Source organism: Anastrepha ludens, chromosome 2, assembly GCF_028408465.1.
Source record: "Anastrepha ludens isolate Willacy chromosome 2, idAnaLude1.1, whole genome shotgun sequence".
Lineage (NCBI taxonomy): Eukaryota > Metazoa > Arthropoda > Insecta > Diptera > Tephritidae > Anastrepha > Anastrepha ludens.
In genome coordinates, this window is record NC_071498.1 from 64,363,621 (window position 1) to 64,376,652 (window position 13,032).

Consider the following 13,032-nt stretch of genomic DNA (forward strand, 5'->3'; position numbering starts at 1 on the left):
TAAAAGTAAGCTACAAGGTGACCGACATTGGCCGGCAACTTGTCAGCAAGTGATTCAAAGTAGTGAAAAACGTGTTTCAAATTGTGTGAGAAAAATTTAACTGCAATAGAATAACAACAACATGTGACTTTAAGCAACAAATACAAACAAACAAAAACTTCAAAATAACCAAAACTAAAATTCATCTGGAACGTGATTGCAATTTGTGATTTTATGATATAATATTTTCGCTCCGTATTCGCATGCTAAAAAAAATAAGTATTTTAGTTACTTTACTCAATTTTTTCACTCCACTACATAGTGTTATATGATATATTTTTTGCTGTGAAATTTCAATTAATTTAATATACATACTACGTATGATATTCGATCAATTGGAAAGTGTGATCTTTAACTTAAAATTGAAAACAAAAAATAGTCTAACTATTTACAAATATTAAATATTTAATTCAACATATATACTCGTATATAAAAGAAATAAACATGCACGGTATAACCCACTTATATCGGCAGCATGCTGTCGAAAAGCAGTTGAGCGCAGACAGCGCTTGTTCGACCCATCATAATCACCATAACAACCATTCACCTTTTGGCGCACGTCACAGTTACCCACGTGACAGCATCAGCTACGATAGCAATGATTCGTGCAGTAACAATGACATAGCCGATCGTTTGCATAGCGTTGACTCGGGTAGCAGTTCAGGTTCGTCGACCAACTCCAAATCACCGAATTGGTCGCAAGGTAAGTGAAATAGTTAAATTCAAATGGAGGGGGATTGAGAACTACCTAAATCGCTGCAAAATTACGTGAGCTTTATTCAAGAATGAGAGAATACAAAACCACGCAGAGTAAAGACAAGTTTTAGGAATAATTCGGTCGATATGTAATTTTAGATGAGCTATGAGAGAGAATTGGGGAAATAACTAACAGCTATGTTGTAAATTAAAGGGGTTGAGAGTATTTGACTCTCAAGTATCATGAGACAGTATCGGTTTGTCAACGAAAAACTCGAAAAAATTCATATGTAATTCACTTCCCATCGGGGAGTAAGTGGTTTTCCGACTTAATTAACGGTACATATCATTGAAGCAGTTAAATTACTTAATTTAAAAATAGAGTTTTGAGTACAGACTGGAAGACGTAGGTTTATTCCAATAAAAATTGGCTTTCGAAACCTAATCGATTCTACATAGGTTATTTATCATTAAGTCAAGGTTGTAGTGGTTTTCCACTTTGGAACAGGCTTAGGCTCTTAGCGCATTGTGATGATGCGTGGGGAACTTGTCCTTACCTCCCCTAAAACCAACCAGTGTGAAGTTTTCAAAAACTTCGAAAGATCCCGGATTTCCCCAGTACTGAGTTCTTCCAACTCAATAAAAATATATCTATACAATATACTTGAGGAACAAAATGAATAAATATTTACAAATACAATTTTATTGGATCAGAAAAATGCTATCCTTGCTACGGCTGCCTTTGGAGCACATGGTCACTTGAAAAATGTGCTGAGTCTCGACCCATCGAGTTTCTAAGTTCCTTAATGCACAAATTCCATATTTTACACATCGAATTGGAAAATTTTTACTTGTAAACTCGAGCTGATGTGATTTTTACTTACAGCCAATATACTGCTAGGTTTTTGCAGCGTTCTCTCTCCCTCCGCCAAACACGATTCACGATATTTGTTTTAATAAAAACTCTACATACCTATTCCAGAAAAGGTAATCGATAAATTAGTACAGTCCTCCAGTCCTCAACCAGTACCCGAGGGCAATAAATCGCTCAACAATCACTACCGCAACTCGCCATCGAATGCCAGCAATATGACACGCAGTTCCTACGACAGTTACAACAATAGTTTCAAGCGCACCTGCTCCAAACGTAACTATTTCGATCGATCTCATAGTCCAGCCGTTTATGCAGTAAGAAAATTGCTAATAAATACTTTTCAAAGTTTGCTAATAATTCAACTCTCAAACTTACAACCAAAACTATTTTGTAGAGCCTACGACGTTATCCGAATGACTACAACGGCTCGCCGCCAGTCTATGCCACACAGGGTGGTTACTTCCCACATGATCTCGATGACATCTATGAATCGCAAGCCGATCATCAGTACTTTACGCATACGGGTGCGAGCAGTGCACGTACACCTGAACGCCCGACCATCAATTCGATCTTCCATAGAGTTGGCGCTGCTTACACGTCGCTGGACGATTATACATCACCAACGCGTCACTCGTTGGACAATAGTGGTGGTAGTGGTGCGTCACACAAACATCGTTTCGATAATAGCAGTTTTGCAAAAAGTTTGAGCACAAATGAGGATAGTGATAATTCGTTGCCGCGTGAGCATAAGAAGTCAAAGGAACATCAGCACCATCATCATCACCATCATCATTCAATACAGGAAATGTTGAAGCAGTTTTCCAAGAAGGTGCACATTTGGCCACGCAAATCACACGACACGAACAGTGTTTGCACTTCGCCACAAAATGATCCACAAGAGAATTTCCGTTCGCGTTCGAAGAGTTTGGATGTGAACACGCTGAGTCGACCGAATCGGATATTGGAGGATTGTGGCGCGACATACAAAATCTACGAGAGAATCGTGAAAGAAGGTAAATCAATAGGGAAGAAATTGGGTAAGAATGGTTGTGTAGAGTAAGCAGAAAGGTGAAGTATGGAAAAGGCTTTCAGCAAACCAGGCGCCAAACAACTGAATATTAATTTACATACGTATTTTATGGTTGTGGATCACGTTTTTGTCATTCATACTAAAATCTACGTTATTTATCTACTTTTTATAGCGTACTACGTATTTAACGATTCCACTTTTACTACTTTTTTATGCCACGCTGTTACTTGTCGTAATTTTACTTTTTACTTTTTGTAAAATATTTACCGTATCACTCGCAAATTAGCATAAAAATTAACTTTTTCCAAAATTTTCCTTCAATTAGGTGCTCATATGCGACGCGCCTCAGCCGATTTGGAGAAACGACGTGCTTCTTTGGGTGCAGCTAGTCGAGGCTTACGTGGTGATGGCACTTTGGATCCACATCATGCCGCCATATTATTCCGTGATTCCAGAGGGGTAAGTGCCAAGAGCAATATAGCAACTATGTTTTAAGATTCAGTTTAAATTTTTTCTTCTGTGTTATACCTTATGTGTTAAAAGGTAGTATAGAAAAATGCCTCAGAACTGATTTTATGTAAGTTGTAGTGAGTTATCAAGCAGTTAAATAAAAGGGGTCCTCAATACGCCACTTCTCTGCTCGCTTGACGTAAAATTTGCATGTGAAAGCAACAACAAAGTTATTGAGAGCACCAAGCTGCTCTTCTCAATATTGTTGTTAACTGTAGTTAAGTTGTTTGATCGATACTTTACGAGATATGGACCACTGCAGCCATCTACCGAGAAAATAATGTGATGTGGCAGCCGAAGTTACTCTCACAATTTTACTTCGGATAGCCGAACCTAAACTATTGTTTGGCTATTGTTTGAATGAACCATATTTAAACAGATTATTTAGTACTAGAACTCAAGCTAGATGTTAGTGGGTTGACAATGTTGTTGTTGTAACAGCATAAACATTCCCCATACAGGTATAGGGAATGCTGTTGGAGTGACAGTTCTTGGCCGGATATAAATCCGGGTCATTCCGGTAACGTAGAACCGGCTGTCGTGGGAACGGTGGGTTGACAATATATGTATCTGGTCGGAAGAACGGTCTACGGTTCTTTACTGATGGCTCAAAGTTTGAGGATAAAGTTAGCTTTAGTGTCTACTGTAAAAAGCCAAAAGTAAGCGTTTCGGCTTGTCTTCGTATGTAATCAATGTAGCGTGTCTCAGGCTGGAATTCCAGCCATTAATGAGGTAGGTGTCTGGTTAGGCAAACATGTTACTACCGTTCGAGAAATCTAAATTTACTCCGATAGCCAAGCGGCGATTAAAATCTCTTGGTCTGCAAGCGTATCTTAACGAGATTACCGCATCCATTTGATATGGGAGCCAGGGCATAATGACATAACAGGAAATTGTAAAGCAAACAAATTAGCGAGAGAGGGCACTACTACTCGCCTCCCTCTTGATATGGAGATTGTAGGTATATGTATGTTCCCCTCGAAATTCATTTTCTCCTTAGTTAAATAGCAAACACCCTAAATAGCTATCACCCCTGCTTCTCATCATCTGGTGCGTAAGAGAACGCTTCGAGTGACGCGTACACATTACTTCAATGCAAAGCCTAGATCATCTTGAGTGTGTGTGTGTTTTTTATGTAAATTAACGCTTTTAAAACATTTCTTTTTTGTTTGTGGAATGTGGGATTTTCGTGTTCCTCCAGAACTATGTATGTACTTAACTTTATGGGTGCTTAAATGTGGCTTACCGACGTCTCTTGCAAAACTAAATGTATATGTATGTACACAATGTAAATACGGATGTCTGTCGTAGTAAATAATTATGTTTTTAAGAGCATTAAATCTAATCTAGATTTACATTAAAAAGCAATAAAAATATAGAAAACAAATCGTATAATTCTACTGCCTGAAAAACGTTTAAATATGTACAACCTACTTAACGTCTACTTAGTTGAATGCAAATATGTAATAATTTCACTGCGTAGATTCGCGTATGTAATACCCGAAAAACACCCACATCCAAGGTCATTTGTTCTTCTACGCACAAGAAAAGTAAAAACTAAGCAAGAGTCAAAAGCACAATACGGCGAAAGGAAAAGTCTCGCTAACCCCTGCTACTGCTCGTACTACTGCTGCTCATGCGAGCATGCTTCGGCGTTTTAAAAATATTTTCTCACTCATACACATGCGGTTTTATGCGATTTTTCTTAACGGCTTTTTCTTTACGTTCACATCAATACACACATTTGTACAAACATACATAATTAACAATTATTTGCTTCTGCTTGGAATCATTTGCAAGCTTTATTTTGCAAAAAGCTAACGAGCTTCTTTGCTAAACTTAGACTTTTGCCAAAAATTGACTTTGCGAGCTTCACCATAGAACAGGGTGGCGAGAAGCTTTGTAATTGATTTGCAAATTGCGAATGGTAGTTTCAGCGCTCAATTGGAAGCATTTTATATGCAAATACTAATGAATTTCACTAGGTATCAATAAGAAATGGTGTAAATGAAATTAATTTAAATTAAAATCTTGGGTATGTCCATTCAATTTTGGCGCAAAATTTATTCAAAAAAATTTTTTTTTACTTCAATTTTTTTTTATATAGAGAAACCAAGCAACAAACAACAAAAAAAATTGTCACAAATCAACAAACGTGCACTTTATACCAAAATTTAATAAGCAATAATACTGCATACTTGAATTTTTTTTAAATTCTGATTAAACAATTTTAAAATTCAATAAAATTTGATGAATTTTTTTAAATTTTGTACAAAGTTTGAAACTTTATTAAAACATTTAAAGATTTTTATTGTAGGCTGAAATATAAAATTAAATAAAAATAAGTCAATCGTTAAAACCTTGAGATACATATGTCGAAATTTTTTTTTAAATGCTGACTAGAAATTTGAAATTTCAATGAAAATTCGTTAAATTTTGCAAAAAGCTGGAAGATTTATTGAAACATTTATATCATTGCTACTATAGTCTGCATCAAAAAATTAAGTAAATCGTTAAAACCTTGTACTATATTGATTTTTTTTTTTTAATTCTGATTAAAAAATTTGAAGTTTGAATGAAAGTTCATTGAATTTTTTAATATTTCGCACAAAGTTTGAACGTTTCATTTACAAGATTTTTATTGTAGTCTGAGTACATATGTTTATAAAAAAATAAAAAGTTAAAGTAAAAATAAAAATAAAATGTAAAAACTAAATAAATAGTTAAAATCTTGAAATATGTCGCGTTGCTATAATTGTGAACACAGCTGTACATATATGCTAGGCAACTATTTCACAAGAAAATACACTGAAATTTCTGATGAAGAAAATTGTTTTTTGAGTCTTACTCAATGGCCTGTGTTGTTAGAAATTATCAGTGTTCTGCTGTATTTGTTTTTGTTTGAGATGACCTATTATTCTGAATTTTTGTTTCTTCGGAACTATGTATGTATGCACACTACTACTACTTGTTTATACTGCTTTAGTGTTGCCATTTACGAATAAATCGGAGAAAATAAAATTTTCCCAGATAACTTCCCCACTAAAAAGAGCAGTAATTTCCGCTCTTTTAATGTGTGTTAGGGTATATTTTCAATGTCTTATCATTTCAGGCAGGATGGGTGATATGGCCGTAATTATTGGGGAGAAAGAAGTAAAGAAATAATGCTAAATTTGTTTGTGTAGCCCCCGAGCCTTTTCGGGGGATTATATTGCAAAAGTAAATATGCCGAATTCATTCAATATTTACATAATTTATTTATTAAGAAATGACTGTTAGCCCGAACTGTCTAATTGGCAATGAAAAATCTAATGAATAAAATTATAAAAAGGAAAAGGAAAGAGGCCTGCTGGCGCCCAAGTTAAGGGCGAAGGACGAGCAAAGTGCAATAGCAATAAATATTAAATAACAAATGTATATGCATGAAAATCCCGCTTTATTTTTCTTAGCTTAGCAGAGCAAGTTACAATGTGTATGTAAGTCACGATACAGACAGTAATAAGGTGGTGCCGGTTGTGGAACCGCTTCTTTGCTCTCAGTGAATTTGACAAGATCACTGTGTGTTGGACTCGCACTTGTGCAATTTATTCGTGAGTTGTTTGTGTAATTTCGTCTTCTTGCATTCTTGTTTGCCTTTGCTCATCTCTCTTATGTAACTGCACCAATGTGATGTCACGGACTTTCCGATGGGCGCAATCTTGTTTCTATTCTACTTGCATGTAAGTATGTATGTATATATAATGTAAACAGGTGAGAGTAGGTGAGAGCGAAGCCGCTACGTTGAAACGTTGACTGCGCTGCTGCGCTTGTTTCGCAGTTCGCTTGAGCTTCATAACCATAAAAGTGTTAAAATGTGTGTGCCTTTTGAATGGTTTTTAAACGCCGTGTGTATGTTTTTTTTTTAAATATCCACAAATTTCTGTAGCGAAATCTCTATTTATTTAACCTTTTTCAAATATCCAGCGTAGTTTCTTCTTACTGAGTTGCGCGCTGATTTGGCTTTGATAATATATTTTTCTTTATTATTTTCGTTCATTAATTTAATAAATAAAGTTAAATATTATCTACAAAAACTTACAAAGAGACATTCTGAATAAACAAATATTCGTTTCAAGATATATTTTTTCCACAAGGTTGTAGATTACAAAAACTTCAACATCATGTTTCCCACACCTACGAGACCACTTGCTGTCGCACCTCGATGTTTTTTTTTCTGTTTTTATTTTTTTGTTTTTCTTATTCGATATCGACATGAATTGAATTTATTTATTTACTCATTTGATAGTGTAGTTATGACGCAAACAAAACATGTAACTTAAAAATAATCAAAATAAATCAATTTGAATTTATCAACAATTAAATTAAAGCAAAAGTTATAGTTTAAAGTGCGAAAGCGAATTTTTTAAATGAAATTATAGAGATATATGTGCATATGTATTTTCTGTAACCGTGTACATTAACCGAGTGTGTTAAGTACATACATGCATGTATATGTGTATAAATGTATTTGCATATAAAATATCTTACATAAAAACACTAATTAGAGTTATTCTAGAGTAAATAAAGACTAAAGAAGAAATTTAATATACGTATGTACATACATACATGCATATATTCATACACACATACTTTGATGCTAATTAGAAAATTAAATCTTCAGGTAAGCAGTTTGGCTGAATGTGTTCTCCCAGTACAGTACGAAGTAGTTTTCAAGTTTTACTCCAAACTGCACACTCTCATAGAAGTACTGTTAACTAAAAGAAAGATGCTCTAATACAGGCATATTTTGAGCAGATCGTTATTTTAAATTTTGTAGAATCAAATATTTTCAATGAGAGAACTTTTTTAATACAAAACTTGTGAAAAAATTAAAAAAAAATTGTATTGTTAAATTTTAAGAGCTATAAAACTACAATTAAATCGGAAAACGTGCGCCACAAATAATCATCTTCTCAGGAGCGTGAAAGGTAATATCCGTCAAGAAAACTCCTTCTGCCTGCATTAAAATGCACTTTTTTATTATCCTCATCCGAGCACATTCTAGTGGGTAAATTGTTTACGAAGGTTTATTTATAATTAAATTGTAATTAAATTTGTAAAAGCCATGGAAGAACACTAAATAAATTCTAACTTAGCACAGCCGCAATAGCCGATAGAGCTAAAAACGAGTACTAGCGTGGCTACAATGGACATTCTCAAATTTATTATTTTATATTTTACTATATTTTTTTAATTTATACATTTCAATATAAGAATTTATAACGAAGCGTTTTCCACAAAATGCGAGAGGTGTAAAATATGCAAATTGAATATTAAAAATAATTACTGATTATTTATGTTGTAAATTAATGGTAGATGTGTCAAGGTGCTTCTTATGCTCGTTATTCCTCCGTTGGGCACCCCGATCTGGCCAGACATTTTTCAACTTTGGACGTGAATTTAACATATTTCTATTATACGGCCGCTGTAACCGAATGGGTTGGTGCATGACTACCATTCGGAATTTACAGAGAGAACGCCGGTTCGAATCTCGGTGAAACACCAAAATTAAGAAAAAGATTTTTCTAATAGCGTTCGCCCCTCGGCAATCAATGGCAAACCTCCGAGTGTATTTCTGCCATGAAAAAGCTCCTCATAAAAAATATATGCCGTTCGGAGTCGGCTTAAAACTGTAGGTCCCTCCATTTGTAGAACAACATCAAGACGCACACCACAAATAGGAGGAGGAGCTCGGCCAAACACCCAAGAATGGTGTACGCGCCAATTATATATAAATAAAATAAATAAATAATAAGGAAGCTTGAGTTTCCAGGTAGCTTCCTAAAATGTATGGATTAATGTATAAGAGATTTTTGAGTGCTGTTAACATACTGGATTCTTGCATACAATAGAATAGAGACGAGTTTTTCGACAAAGTTTTTCGCCTCCTTGTTGGCAAAGATGGCAATCTCTCTTCGCTGTTAGCTCCGCTTAGTTGGTTAACTACAATATTCCCATTGGTTTGTTTAAAAATGATTCCATAGCCAAACGAGTAGTGAATTGAGAAATAACGACTGGATTATTCATACGATTTTCGATGTATGCAAGGACCAATGTGTTCGATAAAGTCGTCAACAGATTTCGTCTCATTTCACTTTTTCTGAGCCCCTTCAACTTCCTTGCAAATATATAACTTTGCATTAGTTGACTCCACATAATCCAACAAATACTGCATTCCAAAAGAAATGAAATGGTCAGATCCGGGTGCCCAACCGAAGGGTTTAAAAAAGAGGTTTATATCTAATTAGATATACCAGATAAAGCCAATTCCTTCTTCTTGATCTTTTAGACATAGTGTGTCGCCAAAAACTGTCATTTAAGCAGGCTTTTCCAAAATTTGTTTGCGAATGTTTCATATTACTCGTATTACAACAATAACAAAAGAGTTGTAGAGCTTAAGGCCGACAAAGGCAAACTTCTTTAAAATGTGCTTGTACGTGCATAGAGAAGAAAGTAATTCGATTTTTTTCTTTGTTTAATAATTATTGGAGAGCCTTGAATGCGTTAAGTCAAAATTAGCTCAATAATTGATAAAATGAAAAGAGTAACTATTTGGTTTAAAGAAAGCATATAAAAAAGAAAAACGACAGTGACATTATTCTCTAACATCTCCATACTTTTACTCAACTTCTTATCAGTTTAACTCAAATAATTGCCTGCAAAACACTTCATAATCCCACTAATCTAATTTAGATTCAAGTATTTTATGTTTATTTATATTGTTTTTTGCTTGAAAGTATACTATTTTATACCTATTTGCAAGAAGCAATTGACAGGGGGCAGATGTCAAGAGAATACATATGTATGTATACATACATACATACATACATATTGTGCTACGTGAGTATGACTGAGAAGATTTCCTAACATAGCAACGAGCAAAAACAAGCACTGGAAAAAGAACCATACTTTAATATATGCAAGTATGTGTATGTGCATACATACACACCATATGTTAATACTTTAGTATTTCACTTGTCTCAAAATTTGTCTATGTCACTCTTGAGTCATCACCAAGAAACACGTCATACCATACCACACCACTCACTCACATACATACATACATATTTACCTTTTATTTGCGTTTCTTGTTTCTTACTCGTCCATTTGCATAGGTTCTACATACACGCAGTTCGTCATGGCAATGCTGTTGTTGGCCTTCATTTTTACTCAGATCGGTGGTATAAATCGTTGAAGTGCTCTCATTGTAGGTGAGCGAGTACGAGTGCCTTCTTAATTCATTACAGTTAATAAAATTGTTTAAAGTATGCGTCCATTCCAGCCAACTTTGCTGTTCATTGTTTACCCTTTTAAATTTTTGCGTGCAATAAAAATATTTTCCCCCCGATTAAGTGTTGCAACACACGCAATTCATATCTTCTTGTGCATATGTATGTACTTATGTATGTATATACATGTATGGGGATATGATTAAAAACCACGTGCCTCTCCTCCTTCTTAACTCTTACTAACTGCCTCTATGCATTAAATTGGCTGAAACTCGGTCAGTTGGTATTTCATCGTCTTCTTTAATTAAATTTGTTTTTTCACTTATTCGCTTTCCAACTGTCTTAATCGCTTTGCTAAAGTGATATTAACGTGTTAGCTAGTTCGTTGCCATATTGAATTGTTTATATTTGATGTTGCAATGGTTGATTTCGTTTCACAATGCAATTGTAGTTGTAGGTAGTTGCGTTTTTCTCTTATTTTACCCTACGGTTGGTGGTTGGCCATCACCCAGCTGTTTGCCCGAGCGGTTGATTTTATTATTTGTATTTATATTTCCAGCTGTTGCTTGGCTCATGCTCTCCTTCCCTACTGGTTCGTTGTTTGTTTTGTAGATCGCTTACTCACTGGAAGTCGCTGGTGAGTCGCTGGAACATTCCACCACTTCGATCATTTGCCGATTTGTTGGGTTTTGTTTACTCGCTGGATCGTTAAATTTTTGTATTTGCTTGATAAGTGAGGTTTCCCGCAGCACTTACAAAAGTACGAATATTGCTGCTGTTAGAAAAATAAACGACTGCTGGTTTGTTGGGTCGCTATTGCAGCGAGTTACCACAGTCAAATAGTTTCCAGTGATGATTGCAAACGTTAGGTTGAGTTTTTCTGTCGTGAGCGCATGTTAAGTAAGGAAGCGAAAAGCCGACCATCGATTGTTGATTTACATACCTGATTTGGCGTTTTTGCCCTTCCATTACAATACACTAAAAGTGTAGAAAAGGAAGTGAGAAAGAAGTTGAAAGCAAGGAAACAGATTAAGTGTTAAATAAAATAAAATATTTTGTTTTTAATTATCAAGCGGAAAGTGGATAAAGTTGGTGGCAACTATAAAAAGTGAAGTGTAAATGCGCAGTGAATAATAATAAACCCATAAAAGATCTAAGCACATAAAAATTGAAAATGACTTGTGCAATTGTACTTAAAAAAATATATCTAACATTAGAGTGCATTTCCATTAACAAAAAATGTTGAATTTCACATAAACGTTGACGATTTCATAACGTCATAATGTCTAAGTGCGCGGACCGAATTTAAAAATTATAACACGCAAATGTAGTCACTATATCAGCCTTTTGATTTATAGTACTTTTCATAAATTGCAATTAAGAATTAATAGAAATATTTAACGTTAAAAATACTTCTTATTTGCATAAGCTTGAAAAAAGGCCCTATTATATGTATATATAATTGGCGCGTACGCTCTTTTTGGGCGTTTGACTGAGCTCCTCCTCCTATTTGTGGTGTGCGTCTTGATGTTGTTCCACAAATGGAGGGGCCTACAGTTACAAGCCGACTCCGAACGGCACATATTTTTATGAGGAGCTTTTTCATGGCAGAAATACACTCTGAGGTTTGCCATTGCCCGCCGAGGGGCGGCCACTATTAAAAACATGTTTTTCTTAATTTTGGTATTTCACCGTGGTAGTAATGGAAAGTTTTGCCACATATTTTTCTCTATCTCTCTATGTCAAAAACTAGTTATAAACTCTCGGCCCAAAATATTCAAATGTTATAAAAATTTATTGATCGTCTAAAATGAAAATAAGAAGAGCTGACTTCGGCTAGCCGGCAATGTCAGTCTTGAAAATAGTGACAATTACGAAAGTAAATGAAGTGAAAGTTAGGAATAGCATCGCTTCGTTTAGAAAAACCCACTGTATTGGTTATTATAGCACTGCACAAACGCATAAAAGGTGCATCTAACAAAAAGAAAACGAACAGTACTCAAAAAGCAGCTGAGTAGTAGCAGAGCAACAGAAGCGAGAGCCGAAGCGGTAGCTGGAGTACACATTAATAATAGCGCTCCGCTCGATTCCAAGTTTCTCAAACCCGATTTTCACACTGAGACATCTGGAAGTGAGCGGTCACAGGGGCAAAATTGTTTTCGGCAACATTCGTTGCTTTTGATGTTTACTTCTTCAAGTTTAATAATACGAATAAGAAGCACAAAGTGTGTCGCCAGCACGGGAAACATAAATACCTCTCCTTTCCTCATCTGCCTTTCTCCCACGAGCAAAATGTTTTCCTTCCAAATGTATCCCTGTGTAAATTGGGACTTACAGCGAGCACTTAAATTTTTTTTGGCTATAGCTTTGAGCAACTTGCAGTAAGGTAACGTAGGTTGGAACGGAGCAAAACAGTTGATCCCGCGTTTTGTGCTACCTGCTGCACTACTCTCTGTTCAAGTTCCGCGCAGTAGCGACAGCAAAAATGAAAACGGGGAAATAGCGGAGCAATTTCAGTCCCTGGTCACATTCACCTTGGATAATGCAAAAAATAAAAGTTAATGAATTCGAATATTGAAAACTTTACATCGAATTTGTAATTAGAAGCTCACAAA

The 13,032-nt window shown here is 35.3% G+C and overlaps 1 protein-coding gene across 3 annotated transcripts in view; it reads left to right on the forward strand.

Moving 5' to 3' along the window:
- Nucleotides 1-319: 319 nt before the first annotated feature.
- Nucleotides 320-13,032, forward strand: part of LOC128871640 (5'-AMP-activated protein kinase subunit gamma-1-like) — a 48,680-nt gene continuing 35,967 nt past the window's right edge. Inside the window, exons 1-4 of one of the 3 annotated variants that reach the window (XM_054113537.1) lie at nt 320-742; nt 1,718-1,923; nt 2,004-2,622; nt 2,965-3,098. In XM_054113537.1, the coding sequence (XP_053969512.1) occupies nt 484-742; nt 1,718-1,923; nt 2,004-2,622; nt 2,965-3,098 (1,218 nt within the window). In that variant the 5' untranslated portion in view covers nt 320-483. Of the gene's footprint in view, nt 743-1,717; nt 1,924-2,003; nt 2,623-2,964; nt 3,099-11,221; nt 11,416-13,032 lie in introns of those variants that run through there. The other 2 variants (XM_054113540.1, XM_054113538.1) reach the window with 2 other exon arrangements.